Here is a 24,123-nt window from a genome sequence, read left to right on the forward strand (position 1 = left end):
ACCCCTCTTTGCATTACGGGCCTTATGGCCATTATGCCTTTTCCCCTCTTTTTTAACAATAGAATTTTGCTCAAGTATCTTCTCGCATTATGGTCTAGGAATGATTTTTTTTATTTATTTAAGGAAATCGCGGAATAGAGTTTTAGTTCTAAATTTCCTAATTAACTGTTTTATTTTTATGGAATTGAATGATGCTTGTTTCCAAGTCTGAAATATCTGAAAACAACTAATTAAGAACGAAATATATGTTTTTGTAAAAATAGCGTTCTAGTTCAAACAGGGCGTATCCAGGATTTTGTTCGGGGGGTGGGGTATTTTTTCGGGAGGGTTTTTTCAACAAAAGAATAAAAAAATGCATATAAAAAATTCCATGTATTTTTGTTACGTTTTTACGAGTCGGACAGTTTTTTTTGAAGAGGGGGGGGGGTCAAACCTGGTCACCCCCTGGATATGGCCTTGGGTTCATACATTGAAGAATACCTAAAGGTATTTTCTCCGTAAACCTCTGTCCTTTCGCCCTGAAAAGTAAAAAGAAATGGATCGCTATACACCAGGTGCATAATGCCACTAAGGAGGTGGGTGTAAAATGTTTTTCCCAAAACAGCCCCCAAGGGAAAAGGGAACCGGAAGATCTTTTAAAATTTTCTCAGTTTGGAAATGTGCATCTCTTGCACACGCATGAATTCCATTTACCGTTGGGGGGGGAGGGATAATTTGAAAAAAGAACTAAATTAATTGTAGGTACTGGTGCATTATATGGTCACTTCTATATACTGCTAAAGAAGTCAAGTTTGGTTAATGCTAATGAAATATAATAAAATAGGATGAATATATAATAGTTTATAGACAAATTTGGGCTATATATTTGCACATTAGGGGGGATGGGGGTTAAAGCAAACCGTATATTAAATGCAATTTACAACACCTCCAATATTGTCCAATAAGCTTCTCATACAAGTTTAAAGTCATTGTGTGTCCATTTTCACACTCTTTTGTCTTGGGCAAAAGACAAAGCCCTTATCCTGTAAAAATTCAACTGCATCTTTCTGTCTTTGGCAAATCCCAAGTTGTAATTTTAACATTCATATTAGATCACCCGTTTCACTCAATTCCACTCTAACAACTGTTTTAGTACCGGGTTGGGTATCTGTCTCTCCCGTTTGACTTCTTTAGCAGTATATAGAAGTGACCATATAATTCACCAGTACCGAATTGTATAAAAGACGACTTGTAGGTGAAGGGGTTGACAGCTACTGGTCATTTCCTTCCATGCAAGTGCCTATAGAGGCGTAGCTTGGATTTTCAGCGTTCGGGGACAATGTCGGTTTTTGCGTCTCCCGCCACCATCACTACCACAGTTTAAGTAATGAAAAACTCAGTTTGGTACCTCCTTAGAAAAAGGCTTTCCCATTGGCTCCTAGCTACGCCACAGGGTGCCTGATTTGCACCTCTGGCATAGAGGACAACCTTCTTCCATATCACAGGAAATGTTCAAAGACCGTAAAGTTTCTAGCTCAGTGAACTTACCATGAAATTATGAATTCCGTCTCACTTTTTTATTCTTTCTGTGATAATGACAATAATCTGATACCTGTTCCAAAAACCGTTGGGTTTGACCATAAGCGAGCTGTAATGTGGTATTATTTGTCAAAGGAAATACAGATATTTTATGACAAATTTACTGAAAATTGACCTATTGGAAACTTCTGGACAAAAATATGATTGAGTGGGGGAGTCGAGTTAAAAGTATATAATCCGGCTTTCTAGATTTTCTTCTTTGTTTAAAGACTTAAGAGCAAGGGGCCGTGATCTTCTAGAATAAGAATTTAGTCGATTGGGTAGCGCATCGCTTCTCAGCTGCCTTTGATGACGGGCATAATGAGTCAAAGTGTAAATTCGAACAATGGCTGTCAAAATTGATTGAGATGTATCTTTTGAACCTCCCGTTGGAATTGTTCGTATCGCAGCAGTTTCACCAATTGAGAAGTCATATTCTTTTTTCTAAAGCATAGGTCACAGGATATGGGTAGCTAATAGAGTGGAAACTGGTGCTAATGTAAAAAAATCACCAACACCATCTAGCATTTGGCGTTTCTTAGAATTTTCAAATTCCGCTTTTTTACAAACAGAGATCATACACTTATTACTACACTAATGGTTTATAATTATATTAAAAAATGTAAAGAAACACCAAGCGTTAGATGGTGCTGGTGTTTTTCGACACTAGTGCAATTTTCCACTCTTATAAGTTAGGCATACTCTTTGGTATGGGTTCAGTAGCAGCACCGCAGCAGAGCCTAGCAGTGGCTGCCGGGCGATAAGCATAAAAAAGAAAACAGTGTGACGTATACTCTTTTATGAAAATTTACAAACCTGCTGACTTTGTACGGAGAAATTATCGCTGGTAGGTTGCCTCCTCGTACTCGTTGTCGTACATCGTACAATTGGTTTTAGAGCCAATTGGGTAGGTTTTGAATCAGAGATACAATTTTCAATGTGGCTCATTCATCTCTTTGAAAGCTTTTGGCCATTCGTATATTCTATGAACAGTTTCCCAAAGGATTAATCGTACTGGATAACCCAAAAAACTGGTCATAATTTGATACGATATTTTTGAAGGGTTTTCCCATCAGCCATCTGACTAAATGTTGGAGTGTTATTTGCTCCGCCACACATCGAATTCGTGCCATGCATGGCTCACTTTATATTACTTATGGCACACGCCGTGTGTGGCGTGCACGCCTTGTGTACATGGTTTTCGAAAGTACGCAGTCCTTTCGGATTTTTTTTATGTTACCTATGGGAAAAGTAAAACATAGCTTTTGTTTTTAGGGTGGATTTGGAAGTTCCGTCTTCTTATTTTTTTCTTGTGTCTTCAGTTACAATTAGTTTTATTAACTATTACAATTAATACGTCAGTTACAAGCAACCCAGTTAAAGATTTCAAAAGTTGCTAATATTTTTTAATAATATGCAGAAATGCACGTGTATCACGCGAAAAAAGGAACACGCATGTTACTAATGTATTATCATACTGGTGCAGAGTGGTATAGGCGAAAATTCCGTTCTTTCATCAATATTTACCCGGGCAACTTTTCCCATCGTGACGAAATAAAATAATTACGATCACCTATAGATGTACTTTCGTTTGTTTTTAACTCCCTTCCCCCGAAAAGAGCATCTTATCTCCTCCCCCCCACGATTGGATTTATGTGCACCTATGTGTATTGTGCACCATTACGTTATTTCTTATAATCGTTATGTTTGTTTGTATTATCGTTATGTTTGTTGTAGCAACTTTCGGATGACAGATTTATATTTTATGATGAGAAGAAAAACCAACAAACATCGGAATACTAAATTTTCAAGAAGTTAAACTTTCTCAAGGTTGTCAAATTTTCGCCTGTGGTATTTTCGCACGATTAAATAGCTCAACTAATTGTCACTAAAATGATTTATTACCTTCTGTGTGTGTGTGTGTGTGTTGTTTTGTTTTACAGTTACAATCAAAAAATTAATTTTCAAAAAATGCTTTTAAAACCCGTAAAATATCGCTAGAATTTATTAATCATTTTAAACTAAATGGATCGATTTTATAAATAGTTTTAAATTATTTAAATTTATCCAAATTTAAATTTAGCTCAAATTAACTACTTTGAAAACAAAGAAAATATTAGTAGATAGTACTTTATTCCTCAAACCAAACGTTACAGATATCAAAGAGAGGTTTAAATAGAGTATATTGAAGATTGTTTTGCAAATATTTTCTGTGAAAATTTTCACAGTCATTATCGTAAAAACGTAATAAAAGTGCATAACGATAAATTTTTGATGCTTAAAAAAATTATACCCCCCCCCCCGAACAAAAATCCTGGATACAGTCCTGATTAGTGCCATCTATTAAGTACTACTTCAGTAAAGAAACAATCGGGACAGTTTTACCTATGTAGAGGGTAAAAGATCCTAAACCATGTTTTACTAAAATTAAAGTCATAATTTGTTTTATGTCTAGATTCCTAGTTTTATTAGTTAGAGTTTTTGTTATTGCATGTTTTCATTATTGAATTATATTATTATTGAATTTTGAGTATTTTGTTCATTATTGAAAGTTGCTTTTCAACTTCTTTAGTTTTTCAAGAAGTTGAGCTTTCTCAAGGTTGTCAAATATTCGCCTGTGATATTTTCACATGATTAAATAGTCCAACTTAATTTTCACTAATATGATTTATTAGCTTCTCTGTGTTTTGGAAAGATGTAATCCAAAAAGTTAATTTAATAGCATGTTTTAAATTTCCTAAAATTCACTAAATATAATTTAATTTATTATGAAAAATTATACAAATAATTTTAAATAATTTAAATTCATTAAAATTTGACGTCACTAAAATTAATTGATACACAATCTTTTTAAAAATCCAGAATAGTAGACGAGAATGTTTATGTACATTGTATCAGAACTAATCTACTTAATTATTTGATTCTAAAAAACTACTAAAAAAAAAATTTATTTGATTCTAAAAAACTACTAAAAAAAAATTTATTTGATTCTAAAAAAAGGACATTGCCAAATTACGGTCTGCATCAATAAAGGCAATCAGTCAATAGCCTATAACAAAAAGTTCAAGTGAAAACGATAGATTCACAATTTAATAAACAGTAGCCTTGTAAACGTGCACGAAACTTGGGACAAACGTTCTTTTCTACCGCGTATTTTTTTGCATCTATTTTTGCCAGCTTTGGGACTGGCCGCGCAACAACCCCTGGAGGTTTCTTAGGAATAAAATCTAATGGCATGATACCATGGTGTTTATGGATATTTCGGCATTTTTTTTCAAAATCCATTCTCAGATTCAGCCTTCTTTGCTCCAGCGAAACTAAATAAAACTTGATTAACTGACCAGAATATGAAATTTCCAGGCCACGGGAAGTAATAACAAGAGCACCAAGTCCGTATCCGGGGGGCTACTGAGTGGGTACCCCCCCCCCCTCCCGAAATTTTTCTCCGACTCGTAAAGATGTAAAAAAAGAGTATAAACTAATTTTTGTTTTTTTAAGTTTTTGTAGCTCCCCCCCCCCCCGAAGAAAAATAACTGCCATACCAGGCCAAAAAGTGCAATATCAGGGCAGCATACTCTAAAAGCGGCCTATTAAAGATATAGTAATTTATTAAGAGATGGGACGATTGAACCCGAAATTTTGCCATTATTTTAACATTAAGTTAGTGGTGCTTGTCTTCAACAACCCTGCGGCGAGCGCCCCCACCCCCCACTTATATCAGAAGTGAGGGTTGTTCCTGGTAGTTTAGTTTTATTTACAATTAGTTGCTCAAGCGGAGGAGGATTAAATTTGGGGTTAAAATTCCTAAAGACAAAACAGTAAAGTATTACTGTTATTCTCATTCACAGTCATCAGTGAAGATGCTGACTCTTCTCTCACTTTTTCAATGATTGTTGCAGCTATTCTGGGGTCACCTTTATCATATATTTGTACTAGGCTTGACTTATAAACACACTTTCATCTACTTTCCAAATCAGTAGTGATATTGCTAATCGTGACTTAAAAAATAAGGCCAGAAATAGTCCCTTGAGGAACTCCACAAAAAACGGGCAGATGATCATTCTTATGCTTTATCATTTAAAATCGATTTGATAAAAAAAACTGAATAGCACCAATCAAATTAGTAGTTACAGAAAATTCCACGAGTATTTTTTTTAATTAGAATATCATGTTGTATCAGATCAACAACTTTAAAAAAAAAAATCTATTATTACAAGCTTAAGCGATCTACCTGGTTTAGCCTTATATTTGAACATGAAATCACGTAGTTGGATCAAGTAATGTGTTGTAGACCTCTTTGGCATATTATCGAACTGCTAAGGATCAATTAGTGGTTCAATTCTAAGTTTTAAGGCCATCCGGTACCATAAAGAATCACCATATCTCGCCCATTATATAGAGTTTTAGTTTGTGTGGCCAAACTGTTTACAATTGATTGGGCGGTCTTGCCATAACTTTTAGGGCTTGGATAAGAGATCCAAATAAACGACGGATAACTAAAAGCTAACAGTTACTTTCCCGGAAATCTTAGAAAAGCCATTTAACGTCTCCTGTTTTGTGCCGCAGATAAAGATATTCAGTTTTAATGAAATTTATATCATTAGAAAGTGTGAAATTTTTTTTTCGATTAAACGGAGCAGATTTTTTATTGAAGTTCAGGAAAGGGTAGTCTCTAACAATTTTCTATCTTGTTTGCTGTGAAAATACCAAAAATCAGCTCAAACGAAATGTCATTTGATCAATTTCTCATCTTTGAGAGTTCCCAGTGGAGCAGTTCTGCTTTGATTGTATATAACCTTGCTGATACAATTTCTCTGTCTTTTCAATAAAATGTCATATTCAAGCCACAAATTCTCAATAGCTTTTAATGATAAATAGTCCCCTGGGTGAGTCTGCTAACGGACCATTTGTCTGTGAGACGGCCGTCCAACGTCGAAGCTCGCAAAATGACATTTATGGCATTAAATGTCCTTAAGCTTTTTGCTAAAGAAAAAAAAATCACAAATTTTGCTCTCTCTCTCTCTCTCCCCTCTTTTTCTTGTCTATAATATACACACACTATTGAAAACAATTATTCACTGAATATCGTTTAAATAGTATTTGTATCCCCGCTTCTCCCCCTTTACAGGCCGTGGATCCCCTTTTCTGTAAAATACACATACTATTGAAACACTAGCTCATGAGATAGTGTTAAATAACCTATGTATTTCCCCTCTCCTTTGCTGGTCGTGGAGTCTGTTATGGGAGAGGGGATCGGCCCCATAAGAGCTTATCCCACTGCTGTAGAGTGGTTAGTAGAATAGTTTTCCCTGTTAGCGAATATCAGATCAGTTACTTATTTTTTCGATGCTTGCAAGAGTATGATCTTTTTTGCCAAAAAGCAACGATTATATTCGATTACATAGTTTTGCAAGTATTACGGCGGTTTCACGGCGCGGGGAATCAGCTTGAAAAATTCAAGAAAAGTGTCACTTTGGGGGGGGGGGGTGAAGGGGACTTTAAAAATTTGAGAGAAGGGTATGAACTACTATTTTTCGGTCATCGTAAAGCAGTAAACGCTTCAACTTTTCTTCTTTGTGGCGCCTTTTATCCAACAATCTCAGGCTTGTTTTCAAGATGTTTTTATCTTTTGATTACCGAACAGAGCCGCCGTCTGGTACAACCTCTGGTACAAACGTCTGGTACAAAGCCGCCAACCTGTGGTTAAGTGCCTTATCGATCGCACTCTACGGACTAAGCTAGCGGGGCTTAGTTAGTTTGTTTTGCACTTTTGGTATATTTATATATATAAACAAACAGGTTTCCTAAAATTTATAACATCGTCTAGGCTAGAGTATAAAGACATAGCCAAATATTGTATGGAATTTGAATATATTTAACTGTACGAGTTTTTTGCGTTTGAGATTGGAAGGGGGGATGTCTCGGATCTGAATGTCTCCCTCCGTGAATGCATGTTTGACATGAGTCGTATCTGCATTGGTGACGATGTGTTTGTGTTTATCATACTAGGTTTTCATACTTCTGCCCCTTAATTTTTGCTTTTCTTAATCTGTGTCTCTTTTGCATAAGGTCTATCATATGTAGAAATCAATGTTTACTTCTTTACTTTCATTAGAGCTCTATGGAGATACTTGAAAGTTTTGCGACGCATGAAATATTGTCAAAAGAACAACCTGAATGTTCCAATGATATTTGAAGAAAATGTCCGACGACATCCAGACAAAGTTTGTTTCATTTATGAAGACAGGGAGTGGACATTCGCTGAGGTAATCATTTCTAATGTCTAGGAATTCACCCTGTAGAAGCTTAGCACTACTTGTGGGCTAATTTTGGTTATTTATATAACTAAATAATGCTTTTACGTTTTGTTTGACAAGTTTCTTCATTAAAAAAAAAAAAAAAGAAGAAACAAACAACTATGGGTCTCGCTGCCTGGACTTGGATGCGGACGGTAAAGGAGTTATTAAATCCAGAACCTCAGAAGTCTAAGGGATGCTTACACTATGCTCATGGGGCTATCGCCATATTTTTTTTTTCTTTACTTACTTAGTTTAAATGAAATTCTGTTTTTCTATTATTTTTCATGTTTTTTTTTTACCAAGGGGTTATCGTATAAAACTGATGATTGTAGGAAGTTTAGGAAGAAATGATTGATCAGAAATTGTGAGTTCCTGCTTATCTATTAAGGGACAAAACCGATAGAAACCTCTTGATGCCCCGTGTGTTCCTGGTCACATGCGCATCCTTGACTAGCATTGAATGAAAAATTCAAGATAGTCTTTTAAGCAGATAAGCAAAAGGCTTAAAATGCACTTTTGGGGATGACATGGTATGCTTCCGGGTCTAGTTCTAGGGAAGGGGCCCGAAATTATGCAAATAGCCCTTATCAAGGCCATATCAAGGATTTTTGTTCGAGGGGCGGGGGTACAAAAAAACTTTACAAAACGCAACAAAAATTTCTTAATTTGTATACTTTCTGCGGGGTGGGGGGGGGGGGTCAAACCTAGTTATTCTGTCCTTGGATACGGCTCTCGCCCCTTTCAGTAGAGGCTTTTTGAAGTCAGGGCCATAGAGGGATTTTTTTGTGTGATTGACGAGCCCAAAGTTTCAAAGAACGCAATTCGCAATAGTACTAGGTATATACAGTAAATGATTTGCAAATAAGATTTGATACAAAGGAAGAATTGTTGTTTAAACTTGTAATAGGGCTCATATGACTGCAGAAATCAGAGGTGAAGCCGCAGTGGTGGATCCAGGCGAGAGGCGTGGGGGGCGTGCGCCCCCCTAACATAGTCTAAAGTAGTGAAATTTACGTAATCAACGCAAGTTTGCGCTGATTAAACTTGTTCCTAACACAAGTTTATCGGATCAACCTATTTTGCGCCCCCCCCCTAAAAAAATCCTCGATCCGCCACTGTGAAGCCGGCGACATATTCTAAGGTAAAAATTAGTCTACATCCTTTTATAGACAATGTACAATCTTCTATATTAAACCGTTGATAAACATGATGCAGTTCACATGGGTATTAGTTTGAAATTTACACACACACACACAAAAAAAATGCTGTAACCTTCAAATCTTTTAACTAGTCCAGTCTTAAAGCCTCTGAAGGTAGAATCTGTGCTGGAGTTCACAACGGTACCGTGCGTTCGGACTCACTGGTGGTTAAACGTAACCTGGTCCTTTAGCTTTTAGCAATGGATGCTAGTGCTTCGGAGCCAAGGTTCGGTGGCTGCTTGCCCTCGGGAGACGGCGACAGGGCAGCTTCACCGTCGAATAAATAAAATATTCCATAAGGTCGAAAATACTGTAGTGGCTTGTATTAACTTCCGAATAAAATTAATGATAAGAATCCTTCCATTTTGGGTAGCATTTTGAATAAAACGGTATAGTGCTAATACCTTGTTCTGTTTTTCTTATTTGCCTTAGAACTGAAGCAGTACCACAGGAACACCAATTGAGCGGTAGGGGCAATTACTTTCCCTTTTAGATTCTGGAAAAATACCTTTTTTATGCTATTTTCAACGAAAAATCATAAACAGCATAGTTAGTTATTTCGAAAATACCTTTTTTCTGGTGTTTTCTTTTAAAAATACCTCTTTTGGTATTTTATTGGGAAAATTAAAGAAATTAAATTCCTCTCCATAGATTCCAAAAAGTACATTTTCATCTCCCCTTCCCTTCTACATTTGGGTAAATTGACGACCCCGCGGCCTGTGGTAATTGAATTTTTAACTTATTTTTACCCCCTTAATCCCCCGTCTTTCTTTCTTCCAGGAATGTCGATATGAGGTGGGGCCTGGTGCCCCCTCCCTCCCCCCCCCCCAAAAAAAATATCCTGATTTTCTCTAAATTTTGGGGCACTTCTTATCCAAATTGTAAAATAGTTTTACTACCCCCCCCCCCCTTGATAAGTTCTTATGGTCTTAATTGCTCTCTTTCTTTCCATTTCCATGATTATATTAAAGCTGACTATGTTTACCAACTAGCATTAGAGATGCTGAACACAGTGGCTTGTTTAAAAGGAGATTGAAGAAGTATTTTTTAAATGAAGAATTATAGTGTGTTCATTTTTCGGGGAGGGGATTTATTTCAATTTTTTTTCTTCTTTTTTTTAAAGATTGATGAGAGAGAGCACTTTTTGTTCTTAATTGGTTGGGAGTCAAAGGGTTGCAACCGTCTTTTTTCAGGCGCATTGTGCCTTCCCTGAGCGTGCGTTGTGATTAATGTTTATTTTATGAGTTTTATAAATAAAATAGTCACCCACTATAGGCACACCGCTATTTTAAATTCTTTTGAATGGACTTTGCCAATATCAATTTTTATCAATATCAATATCAATTTTTATACTATTGTTCCTCTGAGGGGGATGACTTCCAGCAACATGGTGCACTTCTCGGAACGCCATGTATACCGTACAGTTCCGCCACACTTGGCACAGTCCCAAAAACGTTTGGAACCCGCCACTTGGTTTATATGATTTCTGAGAAAGAGCAATCCCTCGGTATCTCCTTCCATTTTTTTTTATATTTTGATTCCCTGTACAGCGTCAATATAGCCCTTTTCCCATAAAAATACAAATATTTTAAAAACAAAATTTAATTGGCAGTCAGACACTAAAAACCCGGTTTATTCAACCTTCTCAGTATAAGTATTAAATTTTAAAATGATTTCCATATATGTCACGCCCCGTTGATTCCGTAACGGTCAAAGTTCAAAGTCTTGATTTATCTTAATTTTGTCTTCAAGTTTGAGAGTATTGTAAACAATACTGTTTTATCTTTTCAATCTATTTTGGTGTTGTTTATCTAGTAAATAATTTTGAACAGATTGAACGAGATGTTTTTTAGGTTGATATCTAGTATTACATATGTTATTTCTCAAAACTAATTGTGTCATAAGGAAAATTAGTGGCAAAATAAGGATTAAGGAGGAAGTAACGGCGTAGAAAATACAAACAAATTGATTATCCGTGGACCCGGCGCGTATACTAGAATTTGTTTTGGGAGGAATGGACAGCTTCCAGAAAGGCGATGAAATGGATCAAATCATAGATAAATTTTCAAAAATGAATGCGACTCGAAAACTTCTCATTCTTTTTACTAGCTTAGGATTTCACACAAAAGGGCCAATCAGAGTTTTGCACTCCTTTTACTGCCTCAAATTCCTTTGATTGGTTTGAAATTTGAATTAGCAACTAGGGGTAAAAAGGTGGGGTTTATCCCTTACTGTTTTGTCTTTTAATTTATTCTGGTATTTTTTACCCAGTAACTAATTTCAAACAGACTGAACGTGGTTTTTGATTTCTAATATTACACATCTAATTCATCAAAACTAGAAGTGTTATAGTGAAACTTCGTGTTCTTCTTCGATGCTCGTCTGACTAACCGTATAGCAAACTATTAGTTTAAAAAATGAGGTTCGATCTCGCTTTTTAGGGCTATAATGAAAGAAAGGTTAAGATGACTAGGCCACATTTTGCGCATATTGCCAGGATGACAGATACCAAAGATGGAGCTTTAAGGTCCATCACAGTGTTGCCAGACCGAACGAAGAAGATTATGCTTTTTTGGACAGATTTATGCTACACCCTGGTTTCACGACAGTTAATCAGTTGTATATTGTCATTTAATTTCATGAAGAAAAAGTTGAACTTTGTCTTACCTTAACGTATGTTCTGAATAGTCTGATAACATTAATAATTTATTTCTAATCCATCCATGTGGTGCCACGAAAAGCAGACTGTCCCCGAACGGGAAGGGAAGTAGGGATGTCAATTCACGAAAACGTAGGGAGGAGGGGCAGGGGTGAATCTCCAGCATTTTATTGGGGGAGCAAGAGGGGTTCATATTCGGATAGACAAGGGGCATGGGCCGTATAATATTTTTTTCTAAATTACTGGGAGGCAACTGACCCCCCCCCCCCAACGAAACTCCTGGGGAGGTAAACACATGTATTTTACAAAATCTTGGGGGGGGGGCAACTTTGTTGCTTGTCGATTCTGCTTGATTAAAATGAAAAGGTGTTTTTCAATGAAAATACAAAAAAGTAATATATTTTTTAAATCTATGGGGGGGCAGAAAAATAGAGGGCGGCAATTCCTCCTCTGCTATCCCCCCTCATTTGACGCGCCTATAGGCAAGATGTCATACGGAATAATAATTAGGTTTATTCATATAAAAAATGCTCACATTACAACAACGTCCAGAGGCTATAGCCTGTAACGGACTACACAGGATGCAAAAATAACAAAAAAAAATTAAGTAAAATAAGAAGAAAAGAGTAAACAATTTCCGAAGAACAAATTTCCATAAGGAACTACTCAAAGAAATAGGAAATTTTTGGGAGGGAGTAAAGAGCTAATCTCTGAATAAATTGAGTCGGAGGAGGATTGTGGTGCTGCTGTGGGATTGCTGCAGTGAGTTTTTAGTAGTAATGTAGTAGTTTGATAAAGCACGTTGAATGAATGGTAGGATTGGCTTAAGAAATTACGCCTCAAAAATAAACCAAATGAAATTAAATGTTTTTTTTTATCTTTTATATATTTTATTTATAATAATTTATGTATGTATATTTTTAATGTTTGTTTTATTTATCATATTAATTAAAAAAGCTTTTCCCACAAATTAAGTTTTTCAAAGAAAAGAAAAGAACTCCGTTAAACAAAAAATGAGCAAAAATAAAATCAAATAATCTACCAAGCGTGAAACTACCGCAAATCAGCATCGATAAATAAACGAAACACAAAATGAATAGAAATTACAATCAAACTCAAAACGAGCAGAAATTACCATAAGTTGGGCTCAAAACCCCAATGCCTTCCCAAGACCAGAACATAATTTGCACTTTACTGAAAATGGGGAGGGGGGTTAGCTGTCCTTCAATCACTTTCGACTATTAAAAAGGACACTAGCCCTTTCAATTTCAAATTGAATGAGCCCTTTTTGAAGTTTTCTACAACATCGCTTTCTATAAAAACCTTATATGCCCCAGGGGCATAGGTTACAACCCTTGCCCTTAGGGCTGTGGGGGGGAGGTTGTCATCCTTAAACACCTAATTTCCAAAACTTTCAACTACGTCGAATAAAATGGCTATCTAAAAATTTTGATTGTGTGTGTTTGGGGGGGGGGGGCTAGTTGCCCTCAAATCACTTTCGAGTATTAAAAAGGGTACCAACTCTTTGAATTTCTAATCGAATGAGCCATTTTTCAAGTTTCTACGACAAAGATTTGAATAAAAACCTTATATGCTCCCAGGGCATGACTTATAACCCTTGCTCTGAAAACTGTGCGGGGAATGTCCTGCTCAAAGGTATAATTTCCTGAGCTTTAAACTGTGTGGAATAAAATGGCTGTCTCAAAATTTTGATTGAATGTTTTTTGGGAAATGGTGGGCGCGGAAGGGGTGTTAGTTGCCTTCCAATCACTTTCGACTATTAAAAAGGGCACTAGCCATTTCAATTTCTAATCGAATGAGCCATTTTGAATTTTCTACAACAACGCGTTCTATAAAAATTTTATATGCCCCCAGGGCATAACTTACAACCCTTGCCCTGAGGGCTGTGGGGGGTTGTCATCCTCAAAGAGCTAATTTCCAGAACTTTCAACTACTTTGAAAAAAATGGTTATCTCAAAATTTTGATTGAATGTGTTTGGGGAAAAGGTGGGCGTGAGAGGGGTACTAGTTGCCCTCCAATCACTTTTGACTATTAAAATAGGCACCAGCCCTTTGAATTTCCAATCGAATGAGCCTTTTTTGAAGTTTCTACGACAGCACTTTCTATAAAAACCTTAAATGCCCCCAGGGCATAACTTGCAACCCTTGCCTTGAGGGCTGTGGGGGAGTGTACTCCTCAAACACATAATTTCTATCTGGAAATCAACTACGCTGAACAAAATGGCTATCTCAAAATTTTGATCGATGTGTTTCGGGAAATGGTGGGCGTGGAAGTGGTGTTAGTTGCCTTTTAATCACTTTCGACTATTAAAAAGGGCACAAGCCACTCCAATTTCCAATTAAATGAGCTCTTTTCGAAGTTTCTACGACAACTTCTTTGATACAAAGTGCCCTGGTCTAAAGGGAAAAAATAATAATTAATACATTGTGCCAACATCGTTCTTATATGCCCCCAGGGCATAACTTAAAACCTTTGCCCTGAGGGTTGTGGGGAGTGTCCTCCTCAAAAACATATTTCTATCTGAAAATCAACTACACTGAACAAAATGGCTATCTCAAAATTTTTACTGGATGTGTTTGGGGAAATGGTGGGCGTGTAAGGGGTATTAGTTGCCTTCCAATCACTTTCGACTATGAAAAAGGGCACAAGCCCCTCCAATTTTCAATCGAATGAGTCCTTTTCGAAGTTTCTACGACAACTCCTTCGATACGAAGTGCCCTTGTATGAAAAAAAATAATACTCGTACATTGTGCCAATATCGTCCTTTATTTAGGCAGCGCGATTGCGCTGCCTATGATTATTTATAGTATCTTTATATTTATCCTCTTTATTAGGTGGATGAATACTCAAACCGAGTCGCCAACTTCTTTTCAAGTCAGGGGCTGGAACCTGGAACGACCGTTGCCCTTTTTATGGAGAATCGACCGGAATACGTCTGTCTTTGGCTTGGTTTAGCAAAAGCTGGTCTAGTCACAGCATTGATTAATTATAATCTGAAGGATATACCGCTTATACATTCCATTAGCTGCGCAAATAGCAAAGCAATTATTGTGGAACTCTCACTTGTTGACTGTAAGTATTTCCGTACTTATTTTTAGTTTCCCTTTTTTCTTTATCTCCATACTTACTTTTAATGGTTTTCATACTTAATTTTGGTTTTCTTCTCCATACTCAATTTTAGATTTCTTGTTTTTCTGTATCTCCATAGGCTACTTACTTCTAGTTTTCTTCTTTTTTTTTTCCTTCATCTCCATACTTACTTTTTGTTTCCTTTTTTCGTTGTCTCCATACTTACTCTTATTTGTCTTTTTTCTTTATCTCCATCATTACTATTGGGGTTCCAACCCTGTTTCTTTTCTTTTCAGATAAATGACCCATTTTTCTTTCTGTAATTATATTTGCCTATAAGATAATTTTTAATCCTAAGTTGAATTCTGGTTGCTAAGATAGATTCTTTCGCAATAAGCAAGCTGTGAACTAAATTCTATTTTTGACTTCCTGGTCTGAGTCATTGAAAGGTAAAGTTAAGAAAAAGTAGAATGGATTTTGAATAGGGATTTAAAGGATTGGCCAGGGCCAAGCGAAGGGCCACCCCTATGCAAAGTTTGTGTACAGAATGAATATTATTTTTCAGTAGTCTACTTTGAGACCCCGTATAGGGAGTCTGTAATGAGAGTTTATAGATGTGTTTCTTGTGACCTTTTGGAAGTTTACAAGTAAGCTATTTTCTACAGCCGTGTGAGATTATTTTTCCAGGAACCCAGATAGGGTAGGAACAGAGTTACGAGATACCGTCATTATTATATTGACAGGGGGATTCGTTACCTCCAAGTAGATATTTAGAAATATTAGCGGTAACCCAGGGCGGGTAGCCTTGGCCTGAAAATTTGGCCACTTGATCGCTCGATCACGTTATCATACCCTGGGGCAGGGTATACTCTAAATTGGGTGCTACCAAACCCGTTATTTACAGAACCGGTGTGGTACACGCGGGCATCCCATAAAATTTGGCGCTGCCAGGGGCTTTTCCCTACAGTAAGTGGTTTAGCACCATTTTTGCACCAATAAGTGGTGACACCCGTACTTTACCACACCAATACTGGTGACATTGTAACCTACCGGTATAATAATTACTTTTAGTTTTTTCTCTTTATCTGTATTTTTAATTTTACTTTTCTTGTTTTTATCTACCTTCATAGGTTACTTATTTCTAGTTTTCTTTTTTTCCTTTATCTCCATGCTTACTTTATTTTTTTTTTGTCTTCATACTTATATTTTTTTTCTTTATCTCTACAATTACCTTTATTTGTCGTGTTTTTATTTTAGTTTTCTTTTCTGAACTATGTATTTATTTTCACCTTCTAGGAAAGCGATTGATCTTTATGAATAGGTATGCGTGCTTCCATTCTTTTTTTTTTGGGGGGGGGGGGGGTCAAAATGGTAGAAGAGCATCTTTGACCATTTTTTAGTCTTTCTAGGGGAGCTCTTCAAATAACGCTGAAGACAATCACTCTGATCCTTTCCACTTTATGTATGCATCTAATTTTTTTGTTGGGATGGGGAAAACACTGTCACCCTCTCCCCACAAAAGCAATTTATAATTGTATCAAAATATAGGATCATATATAGTGAACTCCTACCCCCCATGTGCAATGTAATCTTTACGGATTTTCTTAATTTCTCGAAACCAAATATCAGTCAAAACAGGTGTTTACGCTAGAGGGAGACGCGAGTGCTTCAGTTATTTGGTAACTGAACCTCTGATGACTGATACTTGGAATAAAATATCTTGTTTTAAGTATTCAAAGTGAAACTTGTTTTAATCATTGTTGCCTTGATTTTCAGCATAAAATTTAAAAGCATGTAATTTTAAACATCATAACCTAACAATGTCCGCAGAATTACACAAGAAATAAGAATAACCGGTAACTTGTTAATAGATAGATAAATTAGTTGCACACAAAATGTAGCGAAGTGTAATACAAATTTTGACACAGCCAAAAAAGTCACTTTTGCAAATTTTCTGTGCGAGGGGTACAAAATTCTCTGTTTTTGAGGGAGAGCAAAACGCCACCCAGTGTAGTCAGATACGAAATCGCCACGTAATGTCAAGTAACGTTATGGAACGCGGCGTCAGCGTACTCGTTATTAATTTTGAATCGTTTTATAATGCAGCCAAAAGCGTGGATCAACAAATATGAAGAAAAAGTTAAGGCTCGTTCCGTAGTGCTTCATTTATTTTTGGTTTCGCGTAATTTGTTCGCGAAAACAAGATTTCCTTGCCAGCAACTTAAGATTTCCTAACGACTATGGAAAGACAATTTGAATAGAAAATAACTCTCCCCCACTATGGGAAGTATATTGTGCCGTTTTTATCTAGGCAATAAACTGACAATTTTTTTTATTTTCGCGCAAGGGCGGATCCAGGATTTTTTTTTTTCGAGGGGGGGGTTTACTAATTTTTGACTCAGTTTTCGACTAATTTTACTGATTTTTACCTAGGTTTTACTAATTTTCGACTTATTTTCGACTCGGTCAAAAATTTCGGGGGGGTGGGGTTCAAACCGGGGACCCCCCCTGAATACGGCCTTGTTTTCGCGTATGATTTGATTTTAGCAGAATTAAGTTTATTTTGTATATTCAAACACCCTCTAGATAAATTTCTAAAATATTAGTCTAATAATCATTGTCGCGCAGGCATGGTCGTATTTTTTTTTCCGGGGTTGTTGTTCAGGGTTTGGCCCCCCCCCCCTCCGATATTGTTGTCCGACACGTAAAAACAACAAAATGCATATAAACAAGTTTTTGATGTGTTTTACATTTTTTTTGTAGCCTCCACACCACCCGAACAAAATCATCGGTACGCCCTTCCGTGCAGACATCTAGCCAAGGGAGCACGCCTTTGAGACCGATGTTGATCCCAGAAATCTGTATAGTCATGTTAGTATAGGCTCAATAGTCTTCACATCCTTATTGACTGACCTGGTTGCCAAAACAAGGGTTTAGAATCTAAATTGAGTTTAAAAACTTCAAAATGAAGTCAGTCTGTCAACCTCCTTCAGAGTAAGATTTTAGATTGTAAAAAAAAAAAAAAAAAAAAAAAAAAAAAAAAAAAAAAAAATATTAAGAATGGGATTTGGGGGATAGTTTTCTGAGTTTTGAAGTGCTTCTAATTGGCTTTACTGGAGTAGAATTCAGGGGGACAGTTTTCTCAGTTCTGAAGTGCTTTAAATCATTAATTTGAAAGTTCATTCATACTTTTCTTTTTTGGCCAAAAAGATAGTTTATTCATCTGACAGCAAAGGAATACTAACATTAAATCGAAATACAACTTATTGACGTTAAAGTCATAACAGTTTTTTTAAATACTGTTGATTGATCTGGTCGCCTAAGCTAGGGTTTAGAATTTAAATTGGAAATTAAAATTTGGTTTTCGTATGTAATTAAAATAGAGATTTAGAATTTAGATATTTAAATTAAGTTTTAAATCTTAAAGATTAACTATGATTCATTAACTTGATGTGTCAAAGGATTTATATAGCTAAAGTCATACCCAAATTGAAGTTGAAACCTCAATATTAATTTCAAGAATGAACCATGTAATGTTAATTTGAAAAATTTGCGACGGTTTTTTGGGCGATAAGACCTAAACGCTGATTAGCATTATCGTCGTAATTGGCTGTATTATCTTGATTTTCCTGATATTACTGTTGATCGACCTAGTCGCCCAAACAAGGGATTATAATTTAAATTGAGTTTGAAAAGATCTAGAGGAACCATGGAACATTTATTTGATGTGTAAAAAAAAAAAAAAAAAATCATTACCAATAATGAATTTGAAATCTAATTTTGCATATTCAAAATGAACAATATAACATTAATTTGAAGATTTTGGTGAGTTTTTGGGAAAATAGGTTTTGTCGGCGTCAAGGTCGAATTAGTAGCACCACTAATTGGTAATATCATGTTTATTGGCTGTCAGGGGGCATCAATTGTGGCAGGGCAGGGGGACTTTCCCTCTAAATTTTTTACCCTTCAACACACCCCACCCCCTGGATTTTGAAGAGCATTTTTTATATTTTTGTGGAAAAATACCTTTTTTGGTAATTTCATTGGAAAAAAAAATTGCCCCCGAGGCTTTGAACAAAAAATACCCCCCCCCCCCCTAGATTTTCGTGCATTGGCCTCCCTTTTGGCTGTATGCTCTTAATGGTCTTGGTATTGAGTTGGTTGACCTAGTTGCCCAAACAAGGGCTTATAATTTAGTATTCAAGTTTAAAGCCATGAAAGACTAATTTGACGTTTCAAAAATAATTTAAGAAGCTATAAGTTATTACCCATATTGAAGTTTAAATTTCAATGTGGATTTTCAAAATGGACCATGTAACATTAATTTGAAAATTTACGATAGTTTTTTTCGGCGTAAAGACCGACTTATAATACCCCTAATTGGTATTAGAATCTTCAGTGGCAGTATAGTCTTAATAGACTTTATGCTACTGCTGATTGATCCGTTCGCCTAAGCGAAGGATCAAAGTTTTAGTTGGAATTTAAAATCTTTACGTAATTTTTTTTACGTAATAAAATAGAGGTTTAGAATCTGGAATTTAAATTTAGTTTTAAAGCTCTATAAAGAGCCGCTAGATGTAAATTTGAATAATTTGCACATATATTTTTGGCACAATATAATGATCCAACAACAAAACAGCGCTGATGCTGAATTGGAATAACACGACCTGGTATTATATCCTTTGTAGTCTTGATTCTGGTGTTGTTCAGCCCGGTCTATACGCGTGTAGCCTGGTACACGGGGGCACTGATTCATGAATTGTGAGGGGGAAAGGGATATTTTCAATTTTATTAAAATTAAGACACAACAATTATCTTTCCGAATCTAGGATGGGCAGTGGCGTTAATTTGGGGGAAGAGGGGTGTCCTATAACCTTCCCTAACCCCCCTTGGTTTCGACAAATGTCTTCTTGAGCTATTTTCATTGAGAAAAGTCCTTTTCGGCAGTGTTTTCGATTCTTGACCTGGTTTTTAAGCAAATAGGAGCTAAGCTGTCATTGGGGGTATTTTGTAATTATTTGGCACTGAGTTGAGTCAGTAACTTCATTCATTCCAAATTTGGAATCTATTTTTATCCCAAGAAGTTCGATTTCGGGTTATTATAAATGGATCACCCGAATCTTGCTGCAGTAAATCCAGTGGTGTAATCAGAACTTTCCTATTAGCTATACTTTCTGATATGTGACCAAGTGTCCCCAAGGGGTGAAAAAAAATCTCTGATGTTCCATTGCCACAACTTTGTACAAATATATTAGAATTAGAAATCCTAGTATTCACGTTTAGCAGAAAATGGAATGGCGAGGACGGAATGAAAATGGACTTCCGAAAACCTATTGACGTAATTCTTTATCTTTATTTATTTCTCCTTCCCCAAAAATGAAAAAAATCACTATTTTTTTATTTTTCATCGAAAATTCAAAAAGTACCGTTAGGGGAAAACCATCCAATAGTCTGCAGGTTTTGACTTTTTTAATTCTCCAGGTCAACAGATAGGAAGTTACTTAGTATTCCAAAGTAAAGGTAGCTCATTGGGTGTTATCCCAGAAAAAGACAATTAAGAATGCTCCAATACTGTTCTATCTGGCAGCTCTTCTTTCCAAGTGGCCAAAGGGGCCGAAACTGGGCCACCCCAGTACTGGTTCGGCCGTTTCTGGCCTACGTTTGCCCCCCAAACAAAGTAAAGAGAAAAGTGCCTCTGAAAACGGTATAACTTGTTTTTTGGCTACTGAAGAATAAAAGAGTACGTTCAGTATAAATAGCTACAGAATCAGCTTCAGTAAGGTTAAAAAAATCCTGAAAGAATATTCATTCCAGATTATAAATTGACAGATCAACACCAAAATTAAGCCGCTTGTTTCCATCTGCAATTGTCGGTGGTGCCAGTTTCATGTCAAATTTCGTCTTTAAAACACTAGCTGTTTCGTCAGTTAGCACCAAGAGTCTTCTTTAGAAACTGGACCTCAAGTTCTTCAGTTGCTATGTCTTCGATAATAGCAATATAGTGAACAGGAATCACTTCCTTGTTCTTCAGCTCAACCAGAATGTCATCACCAACTTTGACGTTCTCAATATTAAATTGGCAGATGCTGGCAGACGGTTCGTCTTCAATGTCCACACTGGCGTTTGAAGATTCGTTGTATGCAGCCTTACCTAAGTCAGAATCGCTACTCCAACTGCGATTCTTGTTGCGAGGAACCAACTTTTTGCTTTAAGCCTTTTTGCTTTTCTTTATTGTTTCCTCTCCAGGACTAGGGCTTTCTTGCCAGATGCAGCGTTTATCTTGGTAGTCATTCGTTCTTGCATATGGGTGATTCTGACTTCTTCAAGTTCTTTTTCCTGTTTATACTTTGTAGTGCAAATTTTGTGAAGGGGTTCGTAACGACGATCTCTTCGAACGAATCATCTGCTTACCTTTGCTTCTCACTCGGAGATGGAACATGTGCTGCTTCAATATCGGTGTCTATGTTAAAGGAGGAGTCTAAATGTACACTGTTAAAGAAGGAGTCAAACTTTGTGAAGGAATATTCAGCTGCTCAACATTTTTTCGAGTAGTCTTGCAGTGTTCCTCTAGGGACAGATTGCAGAAGATCACTTGGAAAGGATCTGATTGACTTTTCGTTGCGTAAAACAAAACAAAAACTGCAGTTTTCCTAACTTCTGGATCCCAGCCTCCTTTTTTGCTCCTTTATTTTACTTCTAAGCTTTTTGATGTTAATGAAATTTACCTGTAAGAAATAGACTTTTAGTTCACCTAAGAGGCCTGACATGGTTAAATAACGCAAGAACTAATCAAGTCTTAGGCTTTGAGCGTACCTGCAACCTTAATATATGCTACATACTCAGCTTTTATAAGCATGGCCTGCGTTCGGACGCTTTGGTTCGGCATACCTGCCCCGGATATTGTGGCCGACCGTTGGAATTCGCTATCTTGTAGGATGAAAAATGCTAACAGCAGACCGGTGAAGATGACTCGTCTCAGAAGATGCGAAAAGACAGGCAGATAATAGGAGAATACAACCCGATTCTACGCTCTAGCAAGTATTTGTAGTTAGGCGTAGAGCTTCAGAGAAAACTTGAACAAAAATCAGGATTTACTCACCAACAAACGCGATCCAGTCTGATATTTTTCAGTGAAAGTGTTAATTAAGGGGCAGCCATTTTAAAACGCACGCTTCCATCTGGCGGAGCTCTCGCAATCCATCATAATTGTCCATTTCTTTTAAAGCTGAGATCATTTACTTTGTTTGAACGTGCGCCGTGCCGATCGTGGGTCAGTTTCCTCTAATAGGATTTGGCAAAGGATGGGTGAATTCTTCCGCAGAGACTATATTTTTATTAACTGGAATTCTTTTTTTCAAAAGAAAATTCTTTTTTTTCTAAAGGTATTATGCAATGAGGAAAAATTGCGAAAAAAGAGCTTTTTATCTCGTTTTGTTTTTGTGTATTTGTTTATGTCTCAGGAGAATCGTACTATTTAGAATCAAAGGGCAACATTTAAAAACAAAGAACTGTTGTTTTTTTTGAAGGTAGAAAGGGTAGTTTAAATATTTGTTTTGCCAGTAATGAGTTGGAAGAAAGAAAAGTTGGTTGTTTTCTTGTTTGTTTAACTAGCCTCACTTAAAGAAGAAACACAATGACTATATCCCTTATGGCTGTAATTTTGACCTCCTCCTCATAAAAAAGTTGAAGCCTTTTATCTAATAACACGTCTTTTGTAAGACTAGAAGCGACCCATTGAATGACAGGTATGACAAAGAGAGGAAGCCATAGTTACGCTCTTTTGAAGATCAGAAAAAATTGCTTTCCCCCTCCCACCCAATACAAAATGTGATGTCCCCCTTCCCCCCTTCCTTCTCAGTTTTAATTGTCCCTGAATGTTTGAAATCGATATCCTAGCCATTGGGCAAAACAGGCTCGACTAACAAAAATTATAGCCTCGGAAATGTTCACTTACGAAGAGAAAAGATTCCCCTTCCGCCTATTTAACCGAAATCTTTTAACCGAAATTTATCCGAGTTTTAACCGATTTAACCGAAATCTTTTGTGTTTAGACACTTAAAATAGGCTAGCATCAGTTTTTTCGCCGCGGATGCATTTTTTATCCCTAAAGTAATTTATTCTCGATAATTTACTCTTTGCTGATGAGAAAATGACTAATAGCTCGAACCTGAATAGGATCTCGTAAAGAGTTGGATCTTCACCGATTTAACATCGGGAGATAGGAGTCAAAACTACTGACGCGACACAAAAGTTAGATAATTGGTATAATTAATCTGCAATTCTAATGAATTTAAGCTAAAAATTTCTCTGCTAATAATAATTTGTTTCCAACAGCTAATTTAAGACAGATTCCAGTCTTAGATAATTTTGGAGACCACACTGCCTTTCCATGACCACATTTATCCCTATTTGAACTTTTATTTATCGTCAGATTCCAGTCTGCATAAATTAAGCCTCAATTAACTTGAAAATATCTTGGTAAGTTGAGTAGGCAAGTTAACTTTAAGCTGGTAGGTATAATTGTGAAATTTTTTTTTTTTTTTATTCTTATTTATATATATATATATATATATATATATATATATATATATATATATATATATATATATATATATATATATATATATATATATGTATATATATATATATATATATATATATATATATATATATATATATATATATATATATATATATATATATATATATATATATATATATATATATATATATATATATATATATATATATATATTTATTTTTTTATATATATATATATATATATATATATATATATATATATATATATATATATATATATATATATATATATATATATATATATATATATATCCTCACCTACATTTAAAAGTTAAAAGTACCAAACGATAGGTATATAATAGTTTAGGTTGGATTATAAATGGACAGCATCGTCAAATGCTAGATGGCGTTGATGTTTTTATTTCGATTTTTCGAAATAGTCATTTTCGACTCTCATAAGTTTCCGAAACTCTTTGGATTTGGCTTCTGATGCTCCACTATCTGAACTAGCCATGCTTGTTAGCTGGTTCTTCAAAGACAAATGAATAAATTTTCTATAAATAAGTTTTTTGTAGAGGTACAGATCCTTGCTACCAAAAGGTTTTGCAAACATTTTTGCAGCAAGGGCGCAAAGAAATATAAAACAGTTAGGATTTTGTGTGTTTGTTTTGTCGGGCATTGTATTTCTTTTAATTTAATGAAGAAAATGTGTGGAAGTAAGTACCATGCAAATAAAGTCTATGCCCAGTGATTTGAAGAATCAAGGGGGAAAAGCTC

General features: G+C 35.9%; 1 protein-coding gene across 2 annotated transcripts in view; it reads left to right on the top strand.

Annotated features, from left to right (window-relative positions):
• Window positions 1–24,123, top strand: part of LOC148939530 (long-chain fatty acid transport protein 4-like) — a 192,937-nt gene that overhangs the window by 21,002 nt on the left and 147,812 nt on the right. For both annotated transcript variants that reach the window (XM_089107194.1, XM_089107193.1), the window contains exons 2-3: window positions 7,673–7,823; window positions 14,571–14,808. In XM_089107194.1, the coding sequence (XP_088963320.1) occupies window positions 7,673–7,823; window positions 14,571–14,808 (389 nt within the window). The remainder of the gene's footprint in view (window positions 1–7,672; window positions 7,824–14,570; window positions 14,809–24,123) is intronic.

The sequence above is a fragment of the Artemia sp. Qi Xiang Cuo genome, chromosome 21 (genome assembly GCF_049724085.1).
Source record: "Artemia sp. Qi Xiang Cuo chromosome 21, ASM4972408v1, whole genome shotgun sequence".
NCBI lineage: Eukaryota > Metazoa > Arthropoda > Branchiopoda > Anostraca > Artemiidae > Artemia > Artemia sp. Qi Xiang Cuo.